The 25,257-nt window shown below is 54.6% G+C and overlaps 1 protein-coding gene across 8 annotated transcripts in view; it reads left to right on the top strand.

The window, feature by feature from the left end:
• The window catches only part of TMEM229B (transmembrane protein 229B), a 37,664-nt gene extending 12,816 nt beyond the window's left edge, over positions 1-24,848 (top strand). For 2 of the 8 annotated variants that reach the window (XM_045823768.1, XM_045823760.1), the window contains exons 2-3: positions 12,204-12,385; positions 21,197-24,848. In XM_045823768.1, the coding sequence (XP_045679724.1) occupies positions 21,215-21,718 (504 nt within the window). In that variant the 5' untranslated portion in view covers positions 12,204-12,385; positions 21,197-21,214 and the 3' untranslated portion in view covers positions 21,719-24,848. Of the gene's footprint in view, positions 1-10,835; positions 10,943-12,203; positions 12,386-16,417; positions 16,505-16,777; positions 16,867-17,409; positions 17,554-21,193 lie in introns of those variants that run through there. The other 6 variants (XM_045823765.1, XM_045823762.1, XM_045823764.1 and 3 more) reach the window with 6 other exon arrangements.
• The last annotated feature ends 409 nt before the right edge of the window (positions 24,849-25,257 follow it).

Here is a 25,257-nt window from a genome sequence, read left to right as displayed (position 1 = left end):
CATCCGTGTGTGCCCCACAGCATGTGGCCCATCCCCAGCCTCTCCCTCGCTGCGGTTTTTCTTAGCATTGAAACGTCCTCAGGTCTCTCGTACCCAGGAAAGAAGGAAGGCAGGCAGGGGGAAAGGACACCCTTTCAGCTCTGCTTCTTGGGCAGCTTTTCTCTCTCATTTGCTTCACAAGCAAATTTCTCAAAGGTTGTGTACACACAGTCCTGGTCACCTCCCTTTGCAGTCACTCCTCCCAGTGACCTCTGTGCTGCTAAATCCCTTCCGTCCCTGTCGGCCCAGCCTCTGCAATTGACCACCACCCTACACTCTCCCGCCCCCTCTTCCCTGACAGGGTCCTTTCCTGGGTGTCCCTCTGCCTCCTGGGCCCTTCCTCAGGCCCCTTCACACCTTGTCCTCTGCCAGCCCTGGCTGTCACCCCTCCCACCTTCTCCCCAGCAGGCTCCCGCTCTGTGCTGCTCCTTCCAGTGGGGTCCCCGCCCTGCCCCAGGCTGGAATCCCGTGGGCTTCCAGATGTAAGCACGTGAAACACAGCAGCTCATCATGAGTCACCTCCAGCGTGGATCCTGTGCTCAGGGGATGACGCCACCATCGCTCGAGTCAGAAGTCAGGGTGTCAGCCTCCCTCCCCCGCCCTCTCGCCCCCTCCCGTTGAATCCCTCCCCAGTGCTGTCAGTCCTGCTGTCTTCAGAGCCTTCAGAACTCACTAACGTGAGTTGCCTGCTCGTTGGCATTTGGGACTGCCGCCTCTACTGACTCTTTGGGATGGGTGACAACTTTTAGAGGCCCTCCGTGCTGACCAGGCTAGGGCCCCATAGGTAATTAAGAATATATCTATGTGGTTCTGAGTTATAATATAACTTGATGGTTTTAGAAACAACAACATTTACTTGTGTAGTGAAACCACAAGAACTTCTTTTTGGTTGTCTCTCATTTTTTCTCATCTTTGAAATAATTTCCTTTGTTGCCCCATCGGTGGGGGGGTACCTTAAGCATGTGTCTGGTGGGGCAGCTGGGCAATCCAGGAGCACCGAGAAGGTCAGCCTCCCGTGGCCGGGGCTTGGCTCTGTGCCTCTGGGGTCTTTGCCTGTAGCTGGTGACAGGGGACAGATACTGTTATTTAATGAACATGTGGATGAATGCATGAGTAATGAGATGAACTTAAAAGGACTCAAGTAAAAAGCACTGCCAGAATGTAAGTTATTATTATTATTATTAGCCTTCTGCTGTCTGGTGTTACAGTAGACGTTCTGATATGTTATATTTCCAATGTGTTAAAAGCAGCCAGCCCGCACTGTTGTGCTTCAGTTTTCATAGCCAGCCTACTTGTCTGCCCATGAACAATGCATATAAGGATTTCTGAATTAATAAGTAAATGAATTTGTACAACATGATGGCTTGCTCCATTCCCTTTAGCCCGCAGTGAAGCCACTTAAAGAGACTCTTATCTGGCTGAGAGTCATTTAAAGTGACCACAGCCAGCTGTGGCAGACAGCGAACCTGGGCAGGGAGGCTGTGCCTGTGTGTGGGGTGCGGGAGGGGGGTTACGTGTGGTGGTGGTGGTGGTGGTGTGGCGGATGGGGCGTCCACCCTCGAAGCCTGCGTGAGATCTCAGAAAGGAGGAACGTGGCCGGAAGCCCGGGGTGAGGCAGTATGAGCCGTGTTAGGCACAGAATTGGAGGGGGGAATGAAATGCCTTGTAAAACCCAGAAGGCTTAATAAATACAGCTTGCCTCATTATTCTGGGCTTGTGGACAAAATAGGTGTCAAAACATTTCTAGAAATATTAACTATATAGAAGAATATACCCAAAAGGTTCATCAGTCTCGTCCTCTGGTATTCATAGGGAGGCCCCCTAGGAGCTTGCTGATCTTGGGAGAGGAAGGCAAAAATTGACGAAGAAGTGAGAAAAGAGGAGGGCCAGCCTGAGAGGGGACCTGTGTCCCCGGGGCACACCCTGGCGGAGCAGGAAGTCTGAGTCCAGCGCAGACACGTGAGGACCGTTGTCCTCCCCAGATGCGCCCCCTGCGTCTGCTCCACCCTCACCCGCCCCCGTCTCCTGGAAGGCCCTTTTGTTTTTTTCCCCCAAATGTTTTATTTGGACATTAATTTCAAACTTACAGAAAAGTTGCCAGAATAGTATGAAACACCATATGCTCTTTATCCAGATTCACTCTTTTTAACATCTTGCCTCGTTCTCTTTATCATTTGTGTTTCTTCCGGCCACCCCCCACCCCCCGCCCCCCCGTCCCATTTCAGAGTAACTTGCCTCCATCATGGCCCATTAACTAAATGTTTCAGCCTGGGTTTCCTAAGAATAAGGACATTGTTTTACATAACCTTCAACAGACTGAGCGTGCTAGGACGCTTTATCTAGTCTGCTAGTCGTGTGTCGGGTCCGCCAGTGGACCAGCGAGTCCTGTAAGGCGTTTTTCCTCTTGGCACAGGGTCCGGTCTGGGGCCCCGGCTGCACATGGGTGACACGTCTCTTCAGTCTCCTGTCATCTCAAACAGTTCCTCGGGCTTCCCGAGTCTGTCATGGCACCGGCGTTGTTGAAGAATGTAGCCTTCTTCTTCTCCCTTAAAAAAAAAAAAGAAATTGTTCTCTTTGGATTTGTCGATGTCGCCACATGGTTAGACTCGGGGCTATACATTCCCGGCTGGGATACTCGGGGCGATGTGCATGTTTTCAGGGTGTCACCTCCAGAGGCCCCGGGCACCCCTCTGCCCCGAGTGTGTGCGGTTCGGTCACTCGGCCGAGGTGGCGCCCAGTGACCTCACTGTGTCCTCACTGTTTTCCTTTGCTACCGACACAGAGTCTGTGGGGAGATACCTTAAGACCCTGTAGATCTCCAGCTCTTCATCCATAGTTCACCTCTGGATTTAGTGGCCTTCCCCTCTGGGTCTGCAGGTATTTCTGGATCCCACACAAGGTGCGGGAGGGTGCGGCTGTCTGGGACCCGGGAAGCCACGGAGCCCTCGCCCATGTGCTGCGATGGGCCCGGCCCTGTTGGATAATCGCTTCCACAATAGTTTTCCTCTTCCTACTCCCACCAGGAGCAGAAGCTCATTTGTCATTCACTCAACTGACATCTGAGAATGTTCTTGCAAAAGCTTCTCAGCTTTATTTGGGCAGAGAGGGCTGGAAAGCTGGCACCCTCTTGGTGTCAGTGTCGGTGTCGGTGTCGGTGTGTCGTTAAGGAGCCGCCATGGCACTGGGAGGATGAGACTGGGGCTCGCTCACAGGGAAGGGGCATAAATGTTATCAGTGCTGTGACCCCATAGGGCAGCTTGGTCAGAGCCGTTCCATGACCTTGGAGAAGTAGGTGCCCTTTGGAGACTGGGGGAGGAGGGGTCGGGTGGGTTAGGCAGGGTGATCTTTGAGTGGGCCTGAAGGGCAGGCACGCGTGGGGAAACAGAGGGGAGACAGGGCCTTCCAGGAGGGGAGCTGTGTGTGCAGAGACCCAGAGAGGGGCGCGGGGACGGTGCGAAGTGAGGGCCAGCCTGGCCAGGGCTGAGGGCTGTTGTGGGGTCAGAATCTACCCCCTTTTGCTTTGCAAAATAACTACTTTGCCACCAAATCCTATTGAGCACCTACCTCAGGCCAGGCGTTAAAAAAAAAAAAAACTTTTCCAATTTTAAAAGTAATGTATGCTCAGCATAGGGAGTTTAGGAAAATAGAATATGTAAAGTAAATTTTTAATGAAGCATGCTGTTTTCGCTCCAGAGATAACCAGTTAACGGTTGTGTGCTTCCTCCATTTCTAAGGTCTTTAATGGTTTTCTGCTAACAGCCTGGTTTTGTTTCATGGATTCAGTAGCCCCTCTTGCCTCACAGAGGATATGAATAGTACTTTTAAAAACGCTTCATTCTGCTGACTTCGTTAATTTTGTCCTCCAGCTAGAACTTATGTTCATAGCCTTGGTGCTTCTTCTGTGGCTTGGTTTCTGTCAGGTGTTTGGCGAGTCTGGGCTGTGTGTTGCTCTCTCACGTTTGGGGTTTCCCAGTCACCTCTGTGAGTGCGACTCTGTGCTCCACAGCCAGGCACCACTGGATGGTAGGACGCGCCTGCTGGGATCTGGCAGGAGCTGGTCTAGGTGTCCCCTTGCCTTGCCACCCCCGCGTCCAGGGCACAAACATGGCTGAAGAGGTGGGCAGGGGCCCACTTGCCCGGCTGGCCTACATCCACTCAGGGCTTCTCCTGGGCCCCAATCTGCTGGCTCCAAACTTGGAGCCCCCAGAGCTGCTCCTCTGAGTGTGGAATCCCCAGCTGCACTGCTTGGGTTCAAATCCCAGTCCTGGTACTTACTTAGCACTGTGCCTGGGGAAAGCTGGGAAACTCAGGGTTTTATTTGTAAAGTGGGGGTAATAATGGTCTCTGTCTCAAAGGATTTAAATGAGATAATATACGCCAGAGTTCTTAGAACAATGTCCGGTGTATATCTGTGCTGTAAAAGTGTCTACCGTCATTATTGTTATTGTCATCGTGATTTTATTTGGGGGAGTTGTGCTTTCTCCATGTTTATTCCCATCTGCCTTCCATTTTCAGGGAATCCACACAATTCCTTCTCGTTTTATGGGACTGTAATGGATTTATTCTTCATAGAAAATGCCATCCTGTCATTCTCTAGGGCCTTAGGGGAGGCGGGCATATGGCCCTGGCCTGCCATTTAGAAACCGTCGTGCTCTTCCTTCAAGTTCTTTTTCTCTGTGTACAAGTGTGTCGTTGTTCCCTGTAACACATGCATCAGGGCACCGAGTGCGTCGGCAAGCCCGAGAGCCCAGCCCAGCCCAGCACTGGCCTCGCCTCCGGGTCTGAGTTCCCTGCTGCTGACGCTGGCCTGCCCGGACCTGGGAGGAGATGAGTTCTTCTCGGCCCTGCTCAGGCTGTTTGAGGCCATCCTAATGAATGGATTGGGTCCTCTGTTTCCTTTGTCAAAAGGAATGTTAATTATTTTCAGCACTCTAATTACGTGGCTAATGAGAAACTGAGTGAGATAACATTCCCTTTAATTACTCTTGCCTAAGTGCTATTTGAAGCCATATTTTGAGCATGTTTCGAGGCTCAATACTTCAGAGCTAGAGGGAGCTGTCCAGGCAGAGGCTGAGCGAGGAGCCAGGGTGTCCGGGCTGAGGCTCATGGGGCCAGGGCCTCGTTGCAGTCAGTGCCCAGCCCAGCGCGTGCTGACCTTCTCTCCGTGCCATTACTTAAGGGAAAGGGACCATTGGATTGGGTCAGGTGCAGAGCAGACAGCGTCTGCCAGAACAACTCTCCTTCCTCAGTCTTTGACCCAATGCACTTGCCCGATGCACTTGGCTTCTCTTGGCCAGGCCCCCTCACTCTTTGAGGACCTCATTTTGCCTTTTTTCCCCATTCGACACTTGGATATTGAGTCTCTACTATATGTCAAGTGGTATCCAGGACATGGGTGCAAAGATAAGGAACTCATGTTCCGGATAGCTTTCTGAGATGAAATTGTGATCGTGCCCCTCCCCTCTTCACTCAGGAGAAATGCTGCATGTCTGTGTTCTGACCCCTACCGCCTTCCCAGGCTGGCCTGTGCTAGGGCCCAGCTGTGGTTCTGATGCGATGTGTTTCATTACCTGGGCCTTCACAGGCAGACCCTTGGAAGGTGATGCTCCCAAGCCCTGGATGGACTTGAGCCTGGAAGGGGAGGCTCACATGAGACTGTGTGCCGTGAGAACCTCTTGCCAACTGTAGGCGTCCCATTACCATGGGTAAATTAAGTCTCTGACTCCCATCCACATGTCCGTGTCTGTCACGAGGGTGTAGGGAAGGAAAGTGCTGGCCCTCCCGTTAACCTCTTCGGGCTTCTCTTGCCTCCTGAGCAAACAGGAGTTGCTGTCTGCCTTGCAGACCTGCTCAGGTGGCTGCGGAGATGGTCCGTGTGAAAGCTGCCTGGCACGTGGCCTGTGCCCAGCACACTGTGTGGAGTTTTGAACGCTTCCAGCAGCACCTCTAGACTGAGTTACAGCGGGAGACCCAGAAGCTGGCCGTATTCCCTGGCAGCCAGGGCACTCTCCTGGGCCCTTGGGTGTAAGCTGCTCTTTAGACAGTGCACAGTGACTTTGGTGGGACAAGGGTTAACCCTCCCTCCAGCTCACAGCGGCAGCCCTGGTTACCGTGGCCTGAGCCCGAGGAAGAGGCAGGGCAGGGGTGTCTGCTCAGAAGATAAGGGTTTCCAAGAATAAGGAAGCTCAGCTCAGCTTTAGGTCTGTGTATTTGGCAGCCTTCTGGTCACCCTTGGGAAGCTCTGGAGCAGTGCGGTCCAGTAGAACCTTCTGCCGGGATGGGCATGTTCTAGATCTGCTCTGTGCCATGTAGCAGACACCAGCCACGTGTGGCTACTGAGCACTCGATTGTGGCAAGCGCGACTGAGGAACGGAATTTTTCATGTTACTCACTTTTAGTTCATTAAAATTTAAATGGCCACATGTAGCTAGTGGCTATCAAATTGGATAGTACCGTCCTGGAGTTTGTAAAAAAACAAACTATTTGTGCACTACCTATTCTTGCCTCGTGCCTGGTCTCTAGGCTACTAGTTTCCACGTATCCCGTTTGCAGAAGACAGCTGAGGTGGGCTAGGTTGCTGGCCAGAGTCAGGTGAGTCATCCTCTACCAGGGGAGGGGACAGGACAGTAGTCAGAAGGGAGGGCCTCCGACGCTGTAGCCGCCTTCCTGAGACCGCCCTGCCTGGCCCGGCGCCCGACCCACCTGATTCTCGTTCCACACTTCACTGCCCGCAAGGGGCAGCTTTCACAGCAGCAGAGGTGGCAGGTGGGCTCGGATATGTGATCCTTGTGCCAATTAGGTACGTTCCAGAGGCGGGGGAGTCGCTTGTGTTAGTTAAGATTTTCTTTTTTTTTTAATCCTCACCCAAAAATATGTTTATTGGTTTTAGAGGGAGGTTGCGGGGTGGGGGGGAAAGAGAGAGAAAGAGAGAAAGACAGAGAAACATAGATCGGCTGCTGCCTGTATGCACCCCAACTGGGAGACTGAACCTGCAACCTTTTGGTTGCACGGGACGATGCTCCGACCAACCGAGCCACCCAGCCAGGGCAAGATTTTCCTGATCGCAAGTGACAGAAAGCCCAAGAAACTAGCTGGAGTAAAAGGGAATCTTTTCTTGTTAAAGGGAAACACCCAGGCCAGAGAGGGCCAGGTGAAGTTACTTAAATTCCTTTGATCAGAAGCAGATGGAAATTACAGGCTATCCGTCACACTTCTCACGTTCCCTTCATGTGTGAATAAACTCAGAGCCAAACAATAGCCCAGGATGAGGACCCACAGTTCCCAGCCCCTGCCTGCTGGGGGAATCTTCGTTGACTGGCCTGTTCGCTTGGCAACTGGGGGCTTTGTGCTGGCCCAGCTGGCATTGCAGGGACCACCAGAAGACTTTCGCAATTAGGGGTGGGACGTGTCTGACCCCTTCTACCCCTTCTACCTACTCCAGCTCCTCTGGCTCTGCTGTTTCTCAAACCTGTGTAGCTTGCTCCTACCTCAGGGTCTTTCCACTGACCACTCCCTCTCCCTGGAATGCTTTTCCCAAAGCTCTTTGCATGGCCTCTTCGCATCTTTCGGATTTCTATGCCCAAATGCTACCTCCTTACAGAAGTTTAAGACTCACGCTCTGACATCCAGTTTTTTTTCCGTCCTCTGTCAGTTCTTGTCCCTTCCCCGTGGCCCAGCATCAGAAACCACAGTGTGCGTCGGCTGGTGTGCCTGTTGTGTGTCCCCGCCAGCCTGTGAGCTGCAAGGGGGCGGGGCCGCTGTCTTGTTCACACCGAGTAGGGTGCCTGACCTTCGGTGGTACTCAGTACACATTTGTTGACTACTGGAATACAATACCTCAAATAAACAAACCAGCCTCCACAGGACTTCTTGGACTAGGTCTGCTAGTTGTTTAGAAACCTCTGGGGGGACTTGGCTGTAGAAAGCTGGGAAAAGTCGGGCTGTGGGTGTCGCTCTGTTGGGGCAGTCCTGGCTTATGCCCCACTGGGGGAGGCCACAGAGGGGCAGGCTCCCTGTTGCTCCAAAGACATGGTGTGCTGGGGTATCCTGGGGGATACCCTGCGGCAATGATAGGGAGAACCCAGATACATGCATGTCTGGTCACTTTGTCGGAGAGGCAATGAGACAACTGTCTGTCCCTCTCCTGCTGGCAGGAGGAGTCTCGTTGGTCTCATGTGACTCGGATTCTCGGGGCCTTCAGCTGCCGCCTGATGGGATCGGCATAGGGGATTATTGATGAAGGGGAGGTGAGGCAGCTCTTTACAGTAACACATGCCTCACTCTGGGACGGTGGCCAGGCAGCTAATTAGAGAGCCCAGCAGCTGTCCAGCCTTTCAGCCAGGCAGCAGGCGGCAGTTTCCCGGTGCCAGGAGGTGGGATGGGAGGGAAAGGAGAGGGGCGTGGGGCCAGAGACCACCCTCCCAGGGTGTAGGGGCTGGGCTGTCACGGTGTGTGCTGAGGGGGTGCTGGGGGCCATGTAAAGTAGGGTGGGCTGGATGGGAAGAGGGAGGGAGGGGAGGAGGGTGGCAGGAGAAGGTGGCCTCCAGGAGAGACAGAAGGCTGGTGGCGAGATGGTCAGCAGACAGGAAAGCCCAGGTTCCAAGCCCTGAGCAAGGAGCACGGGGTAGAAAGGCACGGTCAGGCGAAGTTCATCCCCTACCTGCCCACGTTCCCTATGCCAGCCAAGTCCCCAGGGCCTGGGTCGCCTTGCTGCCCAGGCGGAGCGGATGAGACTCAGCCTTTCCCCTGGAGGGATTTGGAATTCCAGCTGCCTCTGTAGCCGAGCGTGGTCACTCCTTGGTTTGGGAAGCTGCCAATCCGCTTGTGCACGGGGCTGGTCTTACTACAGGACAAGTAAAAGCTTCTGTTCTGGGTCACCTGGGAAGCACTCGGGGTGGGGGTGGCGCTTTGGGTACCCGGAGGACTCCCCATTGGACATTTGGGGCATCTTATTTTTTCTTTGTGGGCACCTGGGGTGAAGGAGATTCAGGGAGAGTTTAGAAGAGGAGAGTGAGAGAGAGAAAGAGAGGGAGTTTTGCCTGCTGCTTCCTGGCTCCATTCTTAGGTTCTGGGCCACGGAGGTAAGGGCAGGGGTGAGGGTAGATTTGGTTTTTAGGTTCTGGTCAGAGAAGCAGCGATTCAGTCCTGCAAGCCCAGCTTACCCTAAATAGTTATAGGGGAGGAGAGTGAATGGTGCAGAAGGAATTTCCTGCCAGCAGATGCTGATTAAACCTCTTTGGGAGATGAATGCTGCTTGCATGAAAACTGGACGTGCCTTTTGAGAGTGCCAGCACATTGTAGACATAACAGAATAGGCATTGTTGTTCTCTGACCTGAACCCGACCTTGGCCCTGGGCCCACACAGGAGCCTGCCGCGTCTCTGGGGATGCCCAGGACGCTGTGATCCTGCCCCGGCTTCCTTGTGTGATGTGTCTTCTGGGTTGTCTGGACCCAAGGCTCCCACCTCGACCTCATCTCTTTGCCCCTCTCAGTCCAGGCGATGGCTCTTGGAGGTGGGAGAAAGGAGAGTGACCGCTCTTTGTTCCCTCGTCTGCGGAGACAGCCCTGACTGTGGTAAAACACTGTTTATGGTGTTTGTGGAGGAAGCCCTTCCGTGAAGGAAGCCTGCAGAGGAGAGAAGATCCCTAGCCATCACTGCGTTTGGTTAATGTCACTGGCTGGTGCAATCACCCCCAAGTTTACCTGGACCCTGCTCTTCCTTGCTTGTCTATCCATCCAACAGAAGTTCCACAGTCTCAACAAATCCATTATGTGGAGGGGAAACAGACACATAATAAGTTTCAACACAAGGGTGTTTGTTCAAAGGCCCGTGGGAACACTGGCGATGGAATGACTGGGGGCTATGGGAGGTGGCGTCATGTCAAAGGAATGAGGAGGGAGCAGGGTCTTGGAGGAGTGGGTGTGGGCTGCGGAGGAGGGCAGGGAGAGAGGGCTTCGGACCACGGTGGTCTTTGCTCCTTCGAGCTCCTTGCAGCCCCTGCATGTTGACAGGAACTGTCAGGACAGTTCTATGGACAGACTCGGCTGTGTGTTCACAAGCAAGCAGCTTACAGGGTGGACCGAGTAGATTACATGTAACAAAGTGTGTGTGTGCAGGTATGTGCCTGAAGGACAAGATTTGGATGGGAAGTAGTGTGAAGGCATGCTGTGTGGGGACAGGGGCGACCCCGGAGCCCGAGGACCAGGGTTTGCATCGCATGTGCAGATTTGGCCTGATTTCCTGATATCTTGAGACTCAGTGTTTTCATCTCTAAAATGGGAGTGAGGGTTGATATCTCCTGCCCTCCCTGCAGGACTCCTGGCAGAATCGTGGAGGTGATATATTACTCAAAAAGGTCTAATTTCTACCCACGTGTTAGCCATGATCAGGGCTCCTCACACATTCATATACTCTTAAAACTTCTGGTGCAGGCTGTGCAGTCCGCAGAGGAGCCTAATGCCCTGTGCACACCGGGACCTACCCTCAGGGGTAGGGTGTATCAGAGGGGCTGGGTCCCCTGCTATACCATCACCTCCCGGTGCAGCCCTGCCAGCTCCCTGCGGAAGAGCCTGCAGACCAGGGAGCAGGAGGTGTGCAGCGAGAGGCTGGCTGGGAAGGGAGCCTGTTCTCACTGCTGTGGCTTCATCTGCTGGGGTGGTACCTCGGCCAGCAACAGGCTCCCTGGGCTGCCTGCAGCGACCATAAGGCTGTGCTGCCAGGATGTGGGCTTTGGTTTCTGTTTCAGTTTTGCTTTGGACTTGGGCTATTGATGTGCCCCGCTTAGAGCCCAGGGAAGGGGAGGAGCTCATGCCCGTGGGTGGATTGAGCTCTCTGGGCCACAGGGTCGTACTGGCGCTGGGGCTGTCGAACATGCCCCATTAAAACCCTTTCTCAAGGTGATAGGTATGTGCCTTGGTGACCCCCACCCACCATCAGGCAGGCAGGTAGACAGATGGGAGAAAGATAGACCAGTGGGGCAGGGTTGGAGGCTTCTGTTTGTGGAGGAGCTGGGGAGGTCCAGGGGTGAGGCAGAACACAGGAGCCCGGGCCCTTGGTGCCCTCTGCCTCAGGGGTGCACACTGTACCGGCCCTCCAGCACATACGCACACGGTGGTTTCGGGTCCCCAGCCCCAGCTCTTCACTTCTCAGCTCCCCTGCTGCTTTGCAGGTTGTCAGCTTATGGAGCAAAGTCTAGAGTCACCCCTGCTCCGAGAGCATGGGGTAGGGGAGGAACGAAGGTGACTGTGGGTGTCAGCACAGGGTAGTCCCTCTGTGCTCCACCCTGCCTGGCCATCCATGGCAGTGGGGGGATGTTGCCAAGTGCCACCCCCAGTCACATCCTCTTCTCAGCTTCTGAGTGGCCAGTGTATCCTTCCATGGGGCTGTGCTGGACCTGTCCTTGGGCTTGTGCGGTGGTGCTGCATTCAAGGGGCTTTCAGAGAAGCTTTGGCACCTTCATATAGAAACGAAACATGTGGCACTCTCTATCAAATGGTCAAGTCTTGGGGATTTGTTAAAAATGTGTACGTGGCAAGGGACATCAGATTGACGGCAGCTTGTAGTCAGTTACTGATGTTAACAGGAAGGGCCTCGACATCAAAATGATAAAACAACAGGAGGAAATAAGTATCAGGGTGGTGGGATTGTGGGTGGAGGGTTTTAGCACGTCTCGTTGGTGCGCTTGTTTTTCTGTGTTGCTGTTCTTAACTTCCCGAATGCCGAAATAAATGGTCCACGTTGCCTGTCTCCCGTGAGGCTCTCGACCGCCCTTGAGAACAGATGTACCCACCACAGGGTGAAAGTGAGAGTGTAATTTGAAGCCAAATGAGAATGGAGCTGGACTTGAAAACTATATCCCTTCTGAGATTATGACTGAGCACACACTCTCTCGTGGCGAAAGAAGCCCTAAGTCCTGGCCCCACATGTGACTGGGGAGGGATCCCAGGCCCTCATCACTGGACCGACCAGACCTGAGCAAACAGAACAGCCTGGGGGAGGTGGCCGGTTCCAGGGGAGGGGTCAGGTGGCCTGGGCAGGATGAGTGTCTGGTGCTGAGCCTGGAGCCGGGGCCTTGTGGTATTTGCCTTGGGGCTGCTTCTCTGGCTGGCCTGCTGGCTCAGAGCTGGGGACCATTTAAGCTAAAGAATGCCTCCTTTTTCCCCAGGGACACATGGAAGCCACCCGCCCACTAGCCGAAGATCAGCCGAGCCCTGGGACTAATGGTTACCCACACTGCTGAGAATGGCACCGTCGCCCAGCCAGGCACCAGGACAGAGGACAACCCGGGACACTCCTGGAGAGTGATCCTGATGTCTGTTCTGAGCTGCGCAGTCAAGGCTGTAATAAGTGAGTACGTTACAGGCACCCTGGGGATGGCCAGCCCTGCCTACCTGAGCAGTGTGGGCCAGGTCTGAAAGTCCCAGTTCTGAGCCTGCTTACCATCCAAGGGCCTGCCAGAGCTGGCATCTGCTTCTGTCCATTGACCCCCGCTTCTGGAATTATGCATTAAGAAATAGTCCCAGAGAAGACTAGGGCAGGGATAGGAGGGGAACGTCCAGCAGTCTCAGGCCATGTCCTTCACTGGAGCTGTTTTAGAGCCACTTGGCCTCGAAGAACTGGGCCAGGCCCAGACAGCCGACGTGTGTGATGTGACACCCAGCACAAGGAGACAGCATCTTCCCCAGTCTCCTTCTTGTCGGTATGCTCACAGGTGCTTTGGGCCTTGGGCTCTACTTGTGTGCAGTAGGAACTGCTGCTCACCTGGGACTTCGGCTCGGTCCAGATGCCAGGATCAGTTTCTATGACAACCCTGGGCAAGGCATCCAGGGGAAGGGGAGGGATTTGTGGCATCCAAGCTGCCATAAAACTGGCCACTAGGGGGTCTGCTGTTTTTGTGCCTTTAGCTGTGTCTCCTCTTCAGTCCAGATAAGCCCCATGTGGAGTGCGAGGCCCCCAGCCATGGAATATCACCTGTCCTCAGTGGCCTTTCTTTGCAGCCTGAGCCTCTGGCTTTTCCTGGATGATGCTATAAAAAATGACAATTGGCTGCATCTCCAAGCCCCGGAGGCCTGTTTGCATGAAGACTGTTCTGTCTGTGGGACCAGACACCAGCAGGTGGAGCGCTCTCCTGGAAGGCGGGGCCAGGAGAGCAGGTGCTCTGCACTCCGGACTGGACAGGCTCTTAGGGGCAGCTGGGCTGCTCCATGGGAGCTCGGAGCCTTAGATTCCACGGACAACTTTGCAGGAAGAGAGTAATAAGGTATTTCTCAGTTTTAGCTCTACTGCTGGTAGAGATCTTAAAACTCAGGGCTTGAACCTATTTTCACTGAGCCCAGGCTTGCAAAATCAGTTTGTGGTAGGAGGGTCTTTCAGGAAGTTTGTTCTCGGGTTGAGTTGCAGCCTGGGTGGCATGAGCACGCTTGGACAGCAGGAGTGGCGTGGGCATAGGTAGATGGCCGCAAAGCCCGCTGTGGGAACACGGCGGCTCAGTCCGGAGAACTCTTCCCCACATACCACACAACTCCCCAGAGCAGTCTACACCGTCCACCTCAAAACTGTCGTGCCCTCTCTCTGGCCTCACTTATTAACAAGTAGCCCCAGAGAAGAAACGGGCTGCATTCTTTCGTTACAGGCACAAAAAAAGACGCTTCTGGTGGTGTCAGTGTAACCGTGGAAATGGGAAACAATCATTCTCCCTTTGGTGGCCTCCTGTGCTAAGCAAATTATAGTTTTCTACTTGTGGAATGTTACACGGCCATTATAGGGACGAGCACATAGGCGATACATCAGCTTGGAAACGGCTGTGACATAGTAAGTGACAGTGTCAAGTTACAGGATAAGCACAGTGTGGTAAGTCGTAAAACGCACACAGGAGAAGAGACTGTGCAGTGGGAATGGCCGTGTGTGGATTTTCTTCTGAAACTACATTTAACCTGAATGAATACCCAATACACCACAAATGGTGACTTTCTCTGCCAGGTGGGATGATGGGGGGACTCTGCTTTCTAAGTCATTCCTTTCTGTACTGTTTAAATTTCAGCTGTGAGCACGTTACCTTTGTAATCAGAAAAAACAATATAGTTTAAAACACTAGAATTAAAGTTTTTAAAAAGGCTGTATATCCCAAGGAAGAGGAGAACAGAAAGGCGGAGCTGGCTAGCTGTCTGTGCCCACCCTCATTGGAGTTGATGGGCCTGGGCCCATTGGGGCCCATTTGTTCATTCATTCATTCCACAGGCGTTAGCCAGCCTTCCCGCCAGGCACGGGTTACCTGGCAGCGAACGGGACAGAGGCCCTGCCCTCGTGGGGCTTTCATTCTAATTGGCAGACACAGTGAGCAAGCAGCAAAGTGTCAGGATGCAGGAGCACCATGAAGTTAAAATAAGGTGGGATGATGTGAGTGACAGGAGGCTGTTTGGAGTGGAGGTCAGAGGTCTCTGAGGGGTGGTCGTTGAGCTGAAACCTGAGTGACAACAGTGAGGCAGCCGCGTGAGGTCTGGGAAGGCCTTGTAGGCAACACACAGGATGCCCAGCCTACAGGCCCCTCTCCAGGGTGCCCAGGGTTGCTTGAGCCCTGAGGAGCCTGTGCCAGGGCTGACCTCATGTTCCAGGCGCAGCTGGGATTTGCTTAGTGCCTGAGACCCTCTAAAGTCCTCCCCGCCCACTTGACTGTGTGGATTGGTTGGTCCAGGCACAGGGCTTCTCTGGGCAGCCTGCACAGTGGCCGCAGCCCTCGGCTGGCAGGGCTGGGCCATTGGAGATTTCCCACAGCCTTGGGGTGGGCTGGCCGTCAGGGAGGCTCTAGGTAACGTGTGTCCCTAGTGAGGGGTCTTTGAATGGCACGTGCCTTGAGGTCCTGCGAGGGTCAGCTTTTGACCATGGGGGACCTTCACATGGATCCTGCCAGACCTTGGCCTCAGAACAGAGCTTGGTCTCTCAGAACAGGCTGAAAGCCTTTGGTAGCTCTGATGCCCAGTTCTGAGCTTCCCTGATGATCTACCTAGAAGCTCATGTCCTCCCTGTTTCTTATTGTCTCTCCATGGACTGTCCCAGGCTTCCAGAAGCAGAAACCCAGGAAATGGTAGTGCCCTCAGAGGAGCTGAGGCAGTGCAGTATGCTGGTTGGAAGTGAAGGCTCTGGAGCTGGGTTCGAATCCCACGTCTGCCTTCTATATCTGTAAGAACTTAGGCTGTTTATTTAGGCTTTCTCTGCTTCAATTTCACCATCTGTAAAAGGGGCCTGAAGATTATTTGAGTTAATACATGGGAAGTGCTGAGAAGCGTGGCCAATTATTAAGATTATTGTTATTTGGGAGGTGGAGGGAGGACCATCCCAGGGGGCTTTCCCAGGGGATGCCCACAGCAAGAGAGGGTGGAACTCTGGCATCTGGGCCAGCCAATGACCACAGGTATTTCCCCCTCTTTGCTTCCCTTCTGGCTCTGAAGCAAACTCACATTTTGCTCCCTACCCTCAACTTGATGACCACAGGGGAAGCTCAGGATGGTTTCAGACCTTGTGTCTTGCACCCAGATGCAAAGGTAGCTCACTGATTCCACTCACCTCCAGCGCGGGGTCTACCAGGGGACTGGGCTCACCGTCACTCAAGCTGTGTCCCCACTGCCTTGCCCTCAGGGCGGTGCATCTCCCCAGAGCATAGAACAGAAGTGATGTTGGTACCTGGGGATGCGGAGTGAAATTTGGGAAGTAAATGGGGTGAAAGAGGAAGGCCTGTCCAGCCTGGCCACACTGGGGGGAAGCCCAGTTTTCTAGCAGGATGAGCCTCTGGACAAAAATTTCCAGAGTCATTGTGTTGTGGCACCTCTGCTTCCTGGAACAAGATGGGAGTTTTTGGCAAAACCAAGAACAATCATCTCATCTGGGTCTGCTTCCAGCCTGCCTTGCACTTTTACCACGTTCTCTTTGCTCCTCTCAGCTGCTTTCTGTGCTTTCTGCCACCCCAAGGAATAGCTCAGCAGGCCCTTTGCCGGAACTCTGCGCTCCAAGGAGAGCAAGCAGTAGGTGAGGTACTCCTAGGCCCCTGGCTCTGAAAGCCAGCCCCCTCCCCTCTAAATCACCTGTCCCTCGAGAGGTGGGGCCCTGCCCTGATAAGCCTCCTTCAGTTCCGGCCCCTTGCTGGAACTCTGTGTTCTCGGGGACCTTTGATCAACAAGTATGAGGCGTTTCATCAACACTTGTACTTGAGTGTTCTTCCGCCAGATCTCTCTTGTGAAACTCTCCACTGCTCTCCAAACTTTCTTTCTCCTGCCTTCAGTCTTTCCCACACTCTCCTCCTCTTTACTCCACCCTAAATTTTCTTTCCTGGGCTGTCCCATTTCTCGGTCACGGTCACGGTCCTGAAGACGGTGTGTTTGTCACCAGGAGAAAGAGGCCGACGCGCCCCCCGTGCTGCTGGTTCTTCCTGATGCCGGCTGTGCCTGGGCTGTGATCCCAGGGCTGAGCAAGGAGGTAATGGAAGGGTCCCGGGCAAAGGGCTCAGGTGGGGTGAGTCCAAGGCAGGAATAGGTATCTGTTGGGTCCAAGGGTGGGTGAGCTCAAGGTATGAGCACAGCTCCTGTGGATACTAGACATGGGTCTGGGGAGTGGCTTCTGAAAACCCACCCAAGCCAGTGCCTGCCCCACCAAGAGTGTCTGTCCCACCACAGTGTGAGCTGCCATCCCAGCTGATGACACTGTCTCAAATCCCTGTTCCCTGTCTGCACCCCCATCTCTTGGCCCCAGCTAGGATTTTCAGGGTACCCCCGTCATCTTGCATGGACCAGACATGTCCTCCCGGCACAACACCTCAGAAACAGTCTGACCTTGCCTAGGTATGCTTCCCCTCCCGTTCTTCTGGTTGTGGAAGATTCCAAAAACGGAATCCTTTGCCCCCGGCACCCCTGCTCTCCTCCCCCCACCCTCTCTTCTGTTCAGCAGCTTACCTTCCCTGTGACAGCCATCTCTGTAATCTTGCTTCTGCTCGTAGGGTTTAGGAGTCCGGCTCTTCCAAGTCACCTGCTCTGGGAGTGGCTGGAGCCTCTGACTTGTTACCCACTTGGAAACCATTCTTGGCTGTTTCAAAAGATGAGACCAAGAGGCAATGAGAGCAGGGTTTTAAAAACCAGCATCAGGGTGGGGGCTGACCTGCGTGGTGAATGTAGCCATGCCGGGCGGCTGGATGGGAAGCCCCCTCCCCGGACCTTGTGGGATGGAGGAGCCAGGGGTTCCGAGTGCAGGCCAGGCGGACAGCCCCAAGTTCAGACGGGCCTGAGTGGGCAGCAGGCAGAATGGTCTGTCTGGGGTTCAGGACAAAATGAGGGTATGAGAAGCTGCGCCAGGAATACCGGCCCTATCATTTCGCCCTTCTTTTCCAGTCAGGCCTTAGAGGAAGGTGCTGAAACCCCCCCGCCTCTCGGCCACCCGGAAGCCGGGAGCTCAGACTGACTCTTCCTTGGGCTGTGCACACAGTTACTGTTTCCACAGGTGCTTTGGCTGCCAGGTTGGTGCTGTGGGTGGAGGTAAGGACCTGACCTGCTTGGCAAAGAAGGCTGCCCGGCTGCTAATGCAGGCAGGGGCCAAATGACCCTGCCTCCAGTAGGAGCACTCCAGGAGGAGCAGGTGACACTCCAGGAGGAGCAGGTGACTGGGAAGCCTGGCTGAGTGCCAGCTGTGATAGCCGCCCTTTCTGGAGCCTTGGCTGTATTCTCAGTAGGGTGTGTCTGTTAGCTCATTCCTCACAGGGACCCTCAGGGATGCTGAGTTACTCTATCTTCATTTTACCTGTAGGGAAACTGAGGCAGAGAGGCCAAGTGAGATGCCCTAGACCCTGCGGGTATAGAGTCTCAGCCAGGATGCAAACCCAGGCAGTTAGGATCAGGTTTCCTGAGGCTCGTTTGCCCGGCAAATTTATTGAGCATCTTCTGTATACAAGGCACAGAGATGACTAATATGTATTCATTTAATACTTTTTCAAGGTAAAATTTATTTTTAGAAAAGTTATGCATACTTGTTAGAAAAGTACAAAGAAGGAAATAAGTCACTTATGTTACCATCCAGAGATGATCGTGGCTAAATTTTTTATATACTTACATGTATGTATGCCTTTGCCAAATCAAAATCATATTAAATATTCAGTCCTGAGTCCTGCTTTTTTCTCTTAACATTGTGTTAAACAAGCGTTCATTAGGTAGCTGCAGTGCTGGCCTTCAGACGGATTATGGCGAAGCTGAGTGTGAAATGTTGCCACAGGAGTGAGCTGGTTGTAGCTGTGGACACGCAGCGTAGTGGGCGGCTCTGGAGGTGGAGGTGCCCAGGAACGTCTTTATGGAAGAGCAGCTGGATCTTGAAGGATTATGGGTTCGTGGGCTGTGGTGGTGTGGGGAGTAGAGGTAGCACTTGGAAGGGCACCCCAGTTAGCAAAAACAGCAATGTAAAGATCCAGAGGACAGGATCCGAGGCAGAAGGGGGGTCACGAATGGCTTGGGCAGCCATCCCTAGGGGTTTGAGTCTAATGATGTTAAAGATCCACTAATGGGCTTTAAGTGAGGAGAAACATCGGATTTGCATTTTAGAAAGATTGCTGTTGGTACACACTCTTGGACAGTGTGATGAGTGCATTGGAAAGAGGTGATGAGGGAGAGGAGCTGGGAGACGATGGGAATCATCCAAGTGAGCAATGAGAAGGGCTTGAACCAGAGCAGCAGCAGTGAGAAAGAGGAATGAAGAGAAGATGCATTTCAGAGATATTTATGAGGTAGAATGGACAGGAGTTGATGAGAGCTGACTTGGTGCTTTGCCACGTGACTTGCTTCAGCCAATAAGATTAGTGGATGTGATTTAAGCAGAGTCTTGAAAAGCACCGGTGCCATTGCCCTCGCCCTAAGAAGAACATGCTGGGGCCAAACCCCTAGGCCCAGGAGGAGGAGAGGCAAGTGGAACAAGAGCCACCCCAGCCAAACACAGGACAGAGGCCCCAGAGGACTTGCAGTCTCGGGATGGAAGCCCTGAGTTCCAAGATGTGCCCCCCCATGAACAGATATGTGAACTATAATAATGAGAGTAGGTTTAAGCCACTGAGTTTTGGGATGACTCATTACATAGCAATTGCTAACTGATAAAGGAATGTTCTTTGTTCTTGTATGGGATGCTTACCATGTGCCAGGCACTATTCTAGGCACAGGGGATACACAGACAAGTCCTTGCTCTTAGGGAGCTCATGTGAGAGTGGGGATGTGGCAAAGGAAGCTAGAAAGATGCCAGGGCTTCTGGCTGCAAACTGGGTGCATGGTGGTACCAGCAATGGGTCATAGGAGGAAAGCAGGTTTTGGGGAAAAGATACTGTTTGATTGAGGAAAGGAGTTGGAAGTGCCTATGGGACATATACGTGGAGGTGTCCAGGAAGGAGTAGGGTATGCAGGTATAGAACACAGGAGCGACGTCTGGCCGGGGACCGCAAATTATCAACAGGAAACAAAGTCGTCTGTACCAGAGACAGAGTCAGTGTTGTGGATATTCAGAGGAGGAAGAGAGGACTGGTGTCTGGGAGGATGGGAAAGTGTTTGTTCTGAAGGGAACCTGCCAGCTGGGTTTGCACGTGTGGACGTGAGAGGGGAAAGGCCCCAAACACAACGGGTAGGCTACGCAAAGGCTTGGAGGTGAGAGAGCGAGCTGGCCTGTGAGAATAAGGCTGGAAAAGTAGATTGGAGCGAGATCACGGAGGGTCTTGAATGCCAGACCAAGGTCGTTGTGGGGCTTCACTAGGAAATGGGGAGCCATTGAGAGTTCATGAGCAGGGGAGCAACATTAGGCCCTCACGTCTAGGAGATGGGCAGGGGTACCTACTGGGGGGATCTGGGGGGACTTCTGCTTTTGAAGCAGAAGGCAAAAGGTATAGATTCTAGTCTCAGCTCTCCTGTTCACTGGCTCTGGGATATGGGCAGATGACTTACCCTCTCTGAGCCCCACCTGTCTCTCCTGACAAATGGGAGTAAAACCACTTGTCCTTCACATGGATCTTACTTAGGTAAGAACCAATGATAAAGTGTGAATGAGAGTGCTTGGAAGACCCCAAAGCCAAGCATGAGGGCGGGTATGTTGTGACTAGGATCACTGTGGCTGGAGGAGGAAACTGGCGTTCCTAGGCAGGTGGGCAGACTGCAGATCCATCTTGCTAACCTCTGACCCTTCTCCCACCTTGGGGGGGGCCCCGACAGCAGTGGCAAGCCTGGGGCCCACTGGCAGCCAGCGGAGCTGGGATGCATGTTCCCGTGCTCCGCCCTCCTGCTCCTGATGCAGCCTTGCACTCCCCATGCCACTGCCCATGTGAACGGCACGTGTGTGTCAGGGAACCCTGCTCGGGGGAGGCCTGTGCCACGGCCGAGGAACGGAAGGCTGGGAGCGTTTGCTGCCCTCTGGGAGTACCCAGGCTAGTTGGGTCAAAGGGCACGTGCCTCAAATAGTAAATAGGGTGGCCCCTGACACAAGGCCACATGAGTGGCTCAGACCGTTGCTGGCGAAGGGTGAGGAGAAGGCAGCAGCGAGGCCTGGGGGCTGGGCCTTGAAGACTTCATTTAAAAGAAAGGAGGGGGAGGGGCATAGACGTGGAAGGGAAGGCTCTCTCTTCTGTCAGCCCACTGGTTTCCTTTCCACATCAAAACCAGACACCACCACTCTGCTTAACGGAGCAGTTAAGGACAAATGTGACCACAAGAGGCTGCCACTTCACACCCACTGGGATGGCCATCCTCGGAAAACCAGCCAGTGGCCTGGAAATGGGGGTGGTGGGTGGGCCCAGACAGCCGAGTTTTTCACGGACCCCAGGTCATCCAGAAAGTTGTAGGGAGGGTAGTAGACACCTCCTTCCAAGCAGCATCTGAGCAGGGTTACTCAGAAGAAGCCAGTGGGGTCGTTTGTTTTCTTCATTTCTCGTGCCCCTCTGGCTCAGGTGAGGAGCATGGAATACAGTAATGAACATGGAATAAGGTCAGGATTATGGTTGGTAACCAAAGAAAAAGGGAGACGCAGGTTTGAAATCCCTCTGCCCTGGTTGCATCAGGCTTGAAGGGGACAATGGGAAGGCAGCAGGAGAGGCTCAGCCCGCTCTCCCTCCCTCCCTCCCTCCCTCCCTCCCTCCCTCACCTGTCTCTTTTGTGTCCCCAGCAGCTGGCCCCAGTAGGCACCATGGCTTCTGCGGAGCCCTTGACAGCACTGTCCCGCTGGTACCTGTACGCCATCCATGGCTACTTCTGCGAGGTGATGTTCACGGCGGCCTGGGAGTTCGTGGTGAACTTTAACTGGAAGTTCCCGGGGGTCACAAGCGTGTGGGCGCTCTTCATCTACGGCACCTCGATCCTGATCGTGGAGCGCATGTACCTGCGCCTGCGGGGCCGCTGCCCGCTGCTGGTGCGCTGCCTCATCTACACGCTCTGGACCTACCTGTGGGAGTTCACCACCGGCTTCATCCTGCGCCAGTTCAACGCCTGCCCCTGGGACTACTCCCAGTTCGACTTTGACTTCATGGGCCTCATCACCCTGGAGTACGCAGTGCCCTGGTTCTGCGGGTCCCTCATCATGGAGCAGTTCATCATCCGGAACACCCTCCGCCTCCGCTTTGACAAGGATGCCGAGCCCGGGGAGCCCAGCGGCCCTCTGGCTCTGGCCAACGGCCACGTCAAGATTGACTGAGAGGGGGACTCTAGGGGGTGGGGGTCTCTCATGCACCCTGTGGGGAAAGGTACCAAGCTGGTGGAGCTGCCCCTTCTGTACAGCACAAGCCCTGCCCCATCCTGGCCTCAGCCCCGTGGGGCCCACGCAGCCCCCGTGCCCTCCACCCTGAGCTGGTGTTGGGGGGCCGGCTGTCCAGGCAGCAGAGGTACTTGGGAACGGTCCATGGATCTCAGCCCGGCTCAGAGGTGGCAGCAGGGGGCCTGAGGCTTGCAGCAGCCAGATGACATAGGTGACTTTGGAAGCAGCAGGCCCTGTCCTGGCTGAGGGACTCTTGAGAAATGGGCAAAAGGTGGGAGGCAAGGTCTGAGGAGGCTTGGGGGTGCTGCCTCGCCACGTGGCCCCCTCTCACCTGGCTTAGTTGGGCTTTGGCTGGTTCCATTAGGCAATATTCAGGTGCTTGCTTGCAACCAATACCTCCCCGGGGCCTGCTGAGCTGCAGCCTAAGGAGAGACTGGGCAGCCGGGAGGCTGCTTGGCAGCTGTGCTGTTCTGCAAGGGCTGGGAGGCCTTCCCTTGGCTCCTCTCCCCTCCCCCAGGGCTCCACGCTGCTTTCTTGGCCTTCTGGGGGCCCCCTGGTGCTGGATTCCCACCAACCTTGGGCTTTTGGAGGTTTCAATCCCTGTGTGTTCGGTGGCGTTTCCCCCTTTTCTCTCTTATTTTCAAGGCCTTTACCACTCTCAGCCCTGTATCCATGTCAATCACCCCCCAATCCCCAACTCCGACTCCCCAGCCCACACAGCCGCTGCCCGAGGTAGAACCCTGAGACAGACCCCGCCCACCCTCTGCAGCCTTCCCTCCGCTATCACCCCAGCTGGGCTGTGGCAGTGCCCCTGGTGCTCTCCTCCATCCACGCCCTCTCCCTGCAGTGGTCCGGCTGAAAACGAATGGTGCCCACAACACACGGTCAGGCCAAGGTGGGCCCACAGATCCACAGTGGGGACCTAGAGACAAATCAGTGTGTGTGTGTTGGGGGGTGGGGTGCCGTCAGGAAGCAGATAAAGGCACACCTGACTGGTTTATTTCCAATCCATTCAGGGCCAGTCTAGCATTCTAGGGGATGGAGGAGCACTGTCCAGTGTTGGAGACCCATGGAGAATGAGTGAGGGAGACCCTCCCATCCTTGGTGGGAAGGGGTCACTTCTGGTTCTGCCATAGCCCCAGCCCTGCGGCAAAACTTCCTCAGGGCCACGCCTCCTCACCCTTCTTAGCAAGGCTGACACTTTGAGCTTGCCCCTTAAACAGTATTACCCTGCCACGCTCATGGGCATTATCATCTTGGTTGCCCTGCCTTCCCCTGTGACAGGTCCATTGCTGGCAGTGGACAGGTGAAACCCTCACTCCAGCACACTTCCAGCTCTGCCCCCACTCGCCAAGGGAAGGGGCCCCTCAGAACACAGCCGATCCCATGGTACATGGTCTCTCCTTGACCACACTATAACTCTTAGGTAGAAATTAGCCTTTCCCTTTTTATGGAACATTAAAAAGTGATCATGCCACCTGTGGAGAGAATCTCCTCTTCCTTGCTCTGCCGCAGCTCCTAGACTGTGCAGACAGCACCAGCCCAGGGCAGGTGGGCGGGGTGTGGGCAGGAGGCGTGTCCCGGGTGGGGAGAAAGGCTGGGAGACTGTCTTTTGGAGGGTTGCTTTCTGCAGTTGACCCCGTCCAGGGCAGGATGAAGGGTGTTCCCAGCCTCTGCGTCCTGGGTGGACTGTCACATGCAGGCACGAAGTGCATTCTGCCGGGGCCAGCCCCACCTTTGGTTTTCCTGCAGCCCCGCAGTTCCAGTGCTTTGGGGCATCTAGGGATTCAGGTGTCTAGTGGGGGCAGATTGCTTTCCATCTACAGGGGATTCCAGGGGAAGAATATTTTCTGGCTTCCCTGTTCCCTCCAGGTCATTGTTGCCTTGGTCCTCTTCCCCAGCTCCGGTTCAGTCTCTGGAAGCCCAACACCCTGGCAGGCCCTCAGGTGGGCCTCTAGACCACTCACCCACCTTTGCTCTCGCCTTCCACGATGGAGTCTGGGGGCCGGCTTGTTGATGCCTCCCAGCAGAAGGCCTCCACAGTGCTCAGCCTGACCAAGCCCCCGACGGCCCACGGGATCTGGCTGCTCCAGATGTTGCCCTGTGGGCATTCCTTGGCACCATCTTTTCTCTGGACCCTCTGGACTCCCAACCGCGGGAGGCCCTGGAGTAAACCTGCCTCACTGGCAATGTGCAGAGCACTGTGTTTCTGCTTCCTTCAGGTGCCCCACGGCTCCTATCGTCCCTCATAGGGCACAGAGCCCCCTGCAAAGGGAGGCGATGAGCCAGGGCTTGACCAAAGGGTCTGCAGGCTCAAAGCTCACCAGGGGAGCCCAGACTTCCAACTCCTCTTTTTTGAGTATCTTCAGGGCCCCCTATTCCTTAGTGCCCAGGGACGCAATGTTTGGGGTAATCCCAGCCCTGCTAAGCAGTGGGGGGTGCCGGCGGAGAGAGTCCGCTTGCTCTTTGTGAACCGCTGATGTTCTGGGCCTCTCCGCTGCACATCACAGCATCTCTGAGTTACACAGATCGCCACGTGCTGCCCTGCATGGTTGAACCGCTTCCACGTCTGCTGTGTATCCTGTCCCTTGTGCCCTGTTCCCTAGGATGCCAGTGAGTCATAATGGCATCACAATGGCCTATGCTTATTCTCAGCAATAATACCTAGGGAGTGCCCATGGGTCCTTTTGTCCTGGTCCCTTTCCCCTCTGCATGGGTCTCCTGGGGAGGCAGCTACTGAGTGGGTCAGCTCCTGAGAACCTGTGTTTGTGAAGGTCTGGGCTGTGCAGACATCACCGCAGGGGATGCAGAGGGAGGCCCAGCCCCGGAGGGAGGAGGGTGGTTAAGGCAGGGAGAATACCTTCCACCCTGAGGCCACCCTAGACCCGGAGGAGCTGCAGGTCCTGGCTCTGCAAAAGGGCCTGTGAGGCAGGTGGGACTGTCTCCCAACTGCGGCAGCTCTTCAGGAGGACCCACCACTGGTTTGTGTGCCCATTGCCTGCTCTGTCTCTGTTGGTCTCTGTCTTTTCACGTTTGTCACATAAAATATACTGGTGTTTGTGTTCCAGGACTGCCTCTGGCCCATCTCTGTTTATTCTGCTATGGAGCCCTTTTCTAGGGCCGCTGGAGACCAGGCTCTTCACACCCTAGCCTCACGCTGCCCTGAACTGAGAGGCTGCTGTGTGGGGCCGCCCCGTGCAAAGGGCGGGTGGCACACACCACCAGTCCTTTTCACTGTCTCTACTCTGACCCTGTCTGGTAACCTGAATTCTCCACCCAACCCCCGAGCGCCCACCAGTAGCATACTCTGGTCCAGGCCTTACTTTGGCCCTGGGCTGCAAGGCAGCTGGGGAGTCCTGGGCAGTATCCAGGCTGGCTACAGGTCAGCAGCATCTACCCGGGAGAGGAGCTGCTCTCGAACATGCTGACTGTGTGCTGGGGTGTCTCATGCGGTGGGACGGCACAGGGACGGGGGCTGA

This window comes from Phyllostomus hastatus, unplaced genomic scaffold, assembly GCF_019186645.2.
Source record: "Phyllostomus hastatus isolate PE091 unplaced genomic scaffold, TTU_PhHast_1.1 phas_scaffold_501, whole genome shotgun sequence".
Taxonomy (NCBI): Eukaryota; Metazoa; Chordata; class Mammalia; order Chiroptera; family Phyllostomidae; genus Phyllostomus; species Phyllostomus hastatus.
The sequence above is the reverse complement of the archived record's forward strand: the minus strand, read 5'-3'. Positions and strand labels throughout refer to the sequence as shown.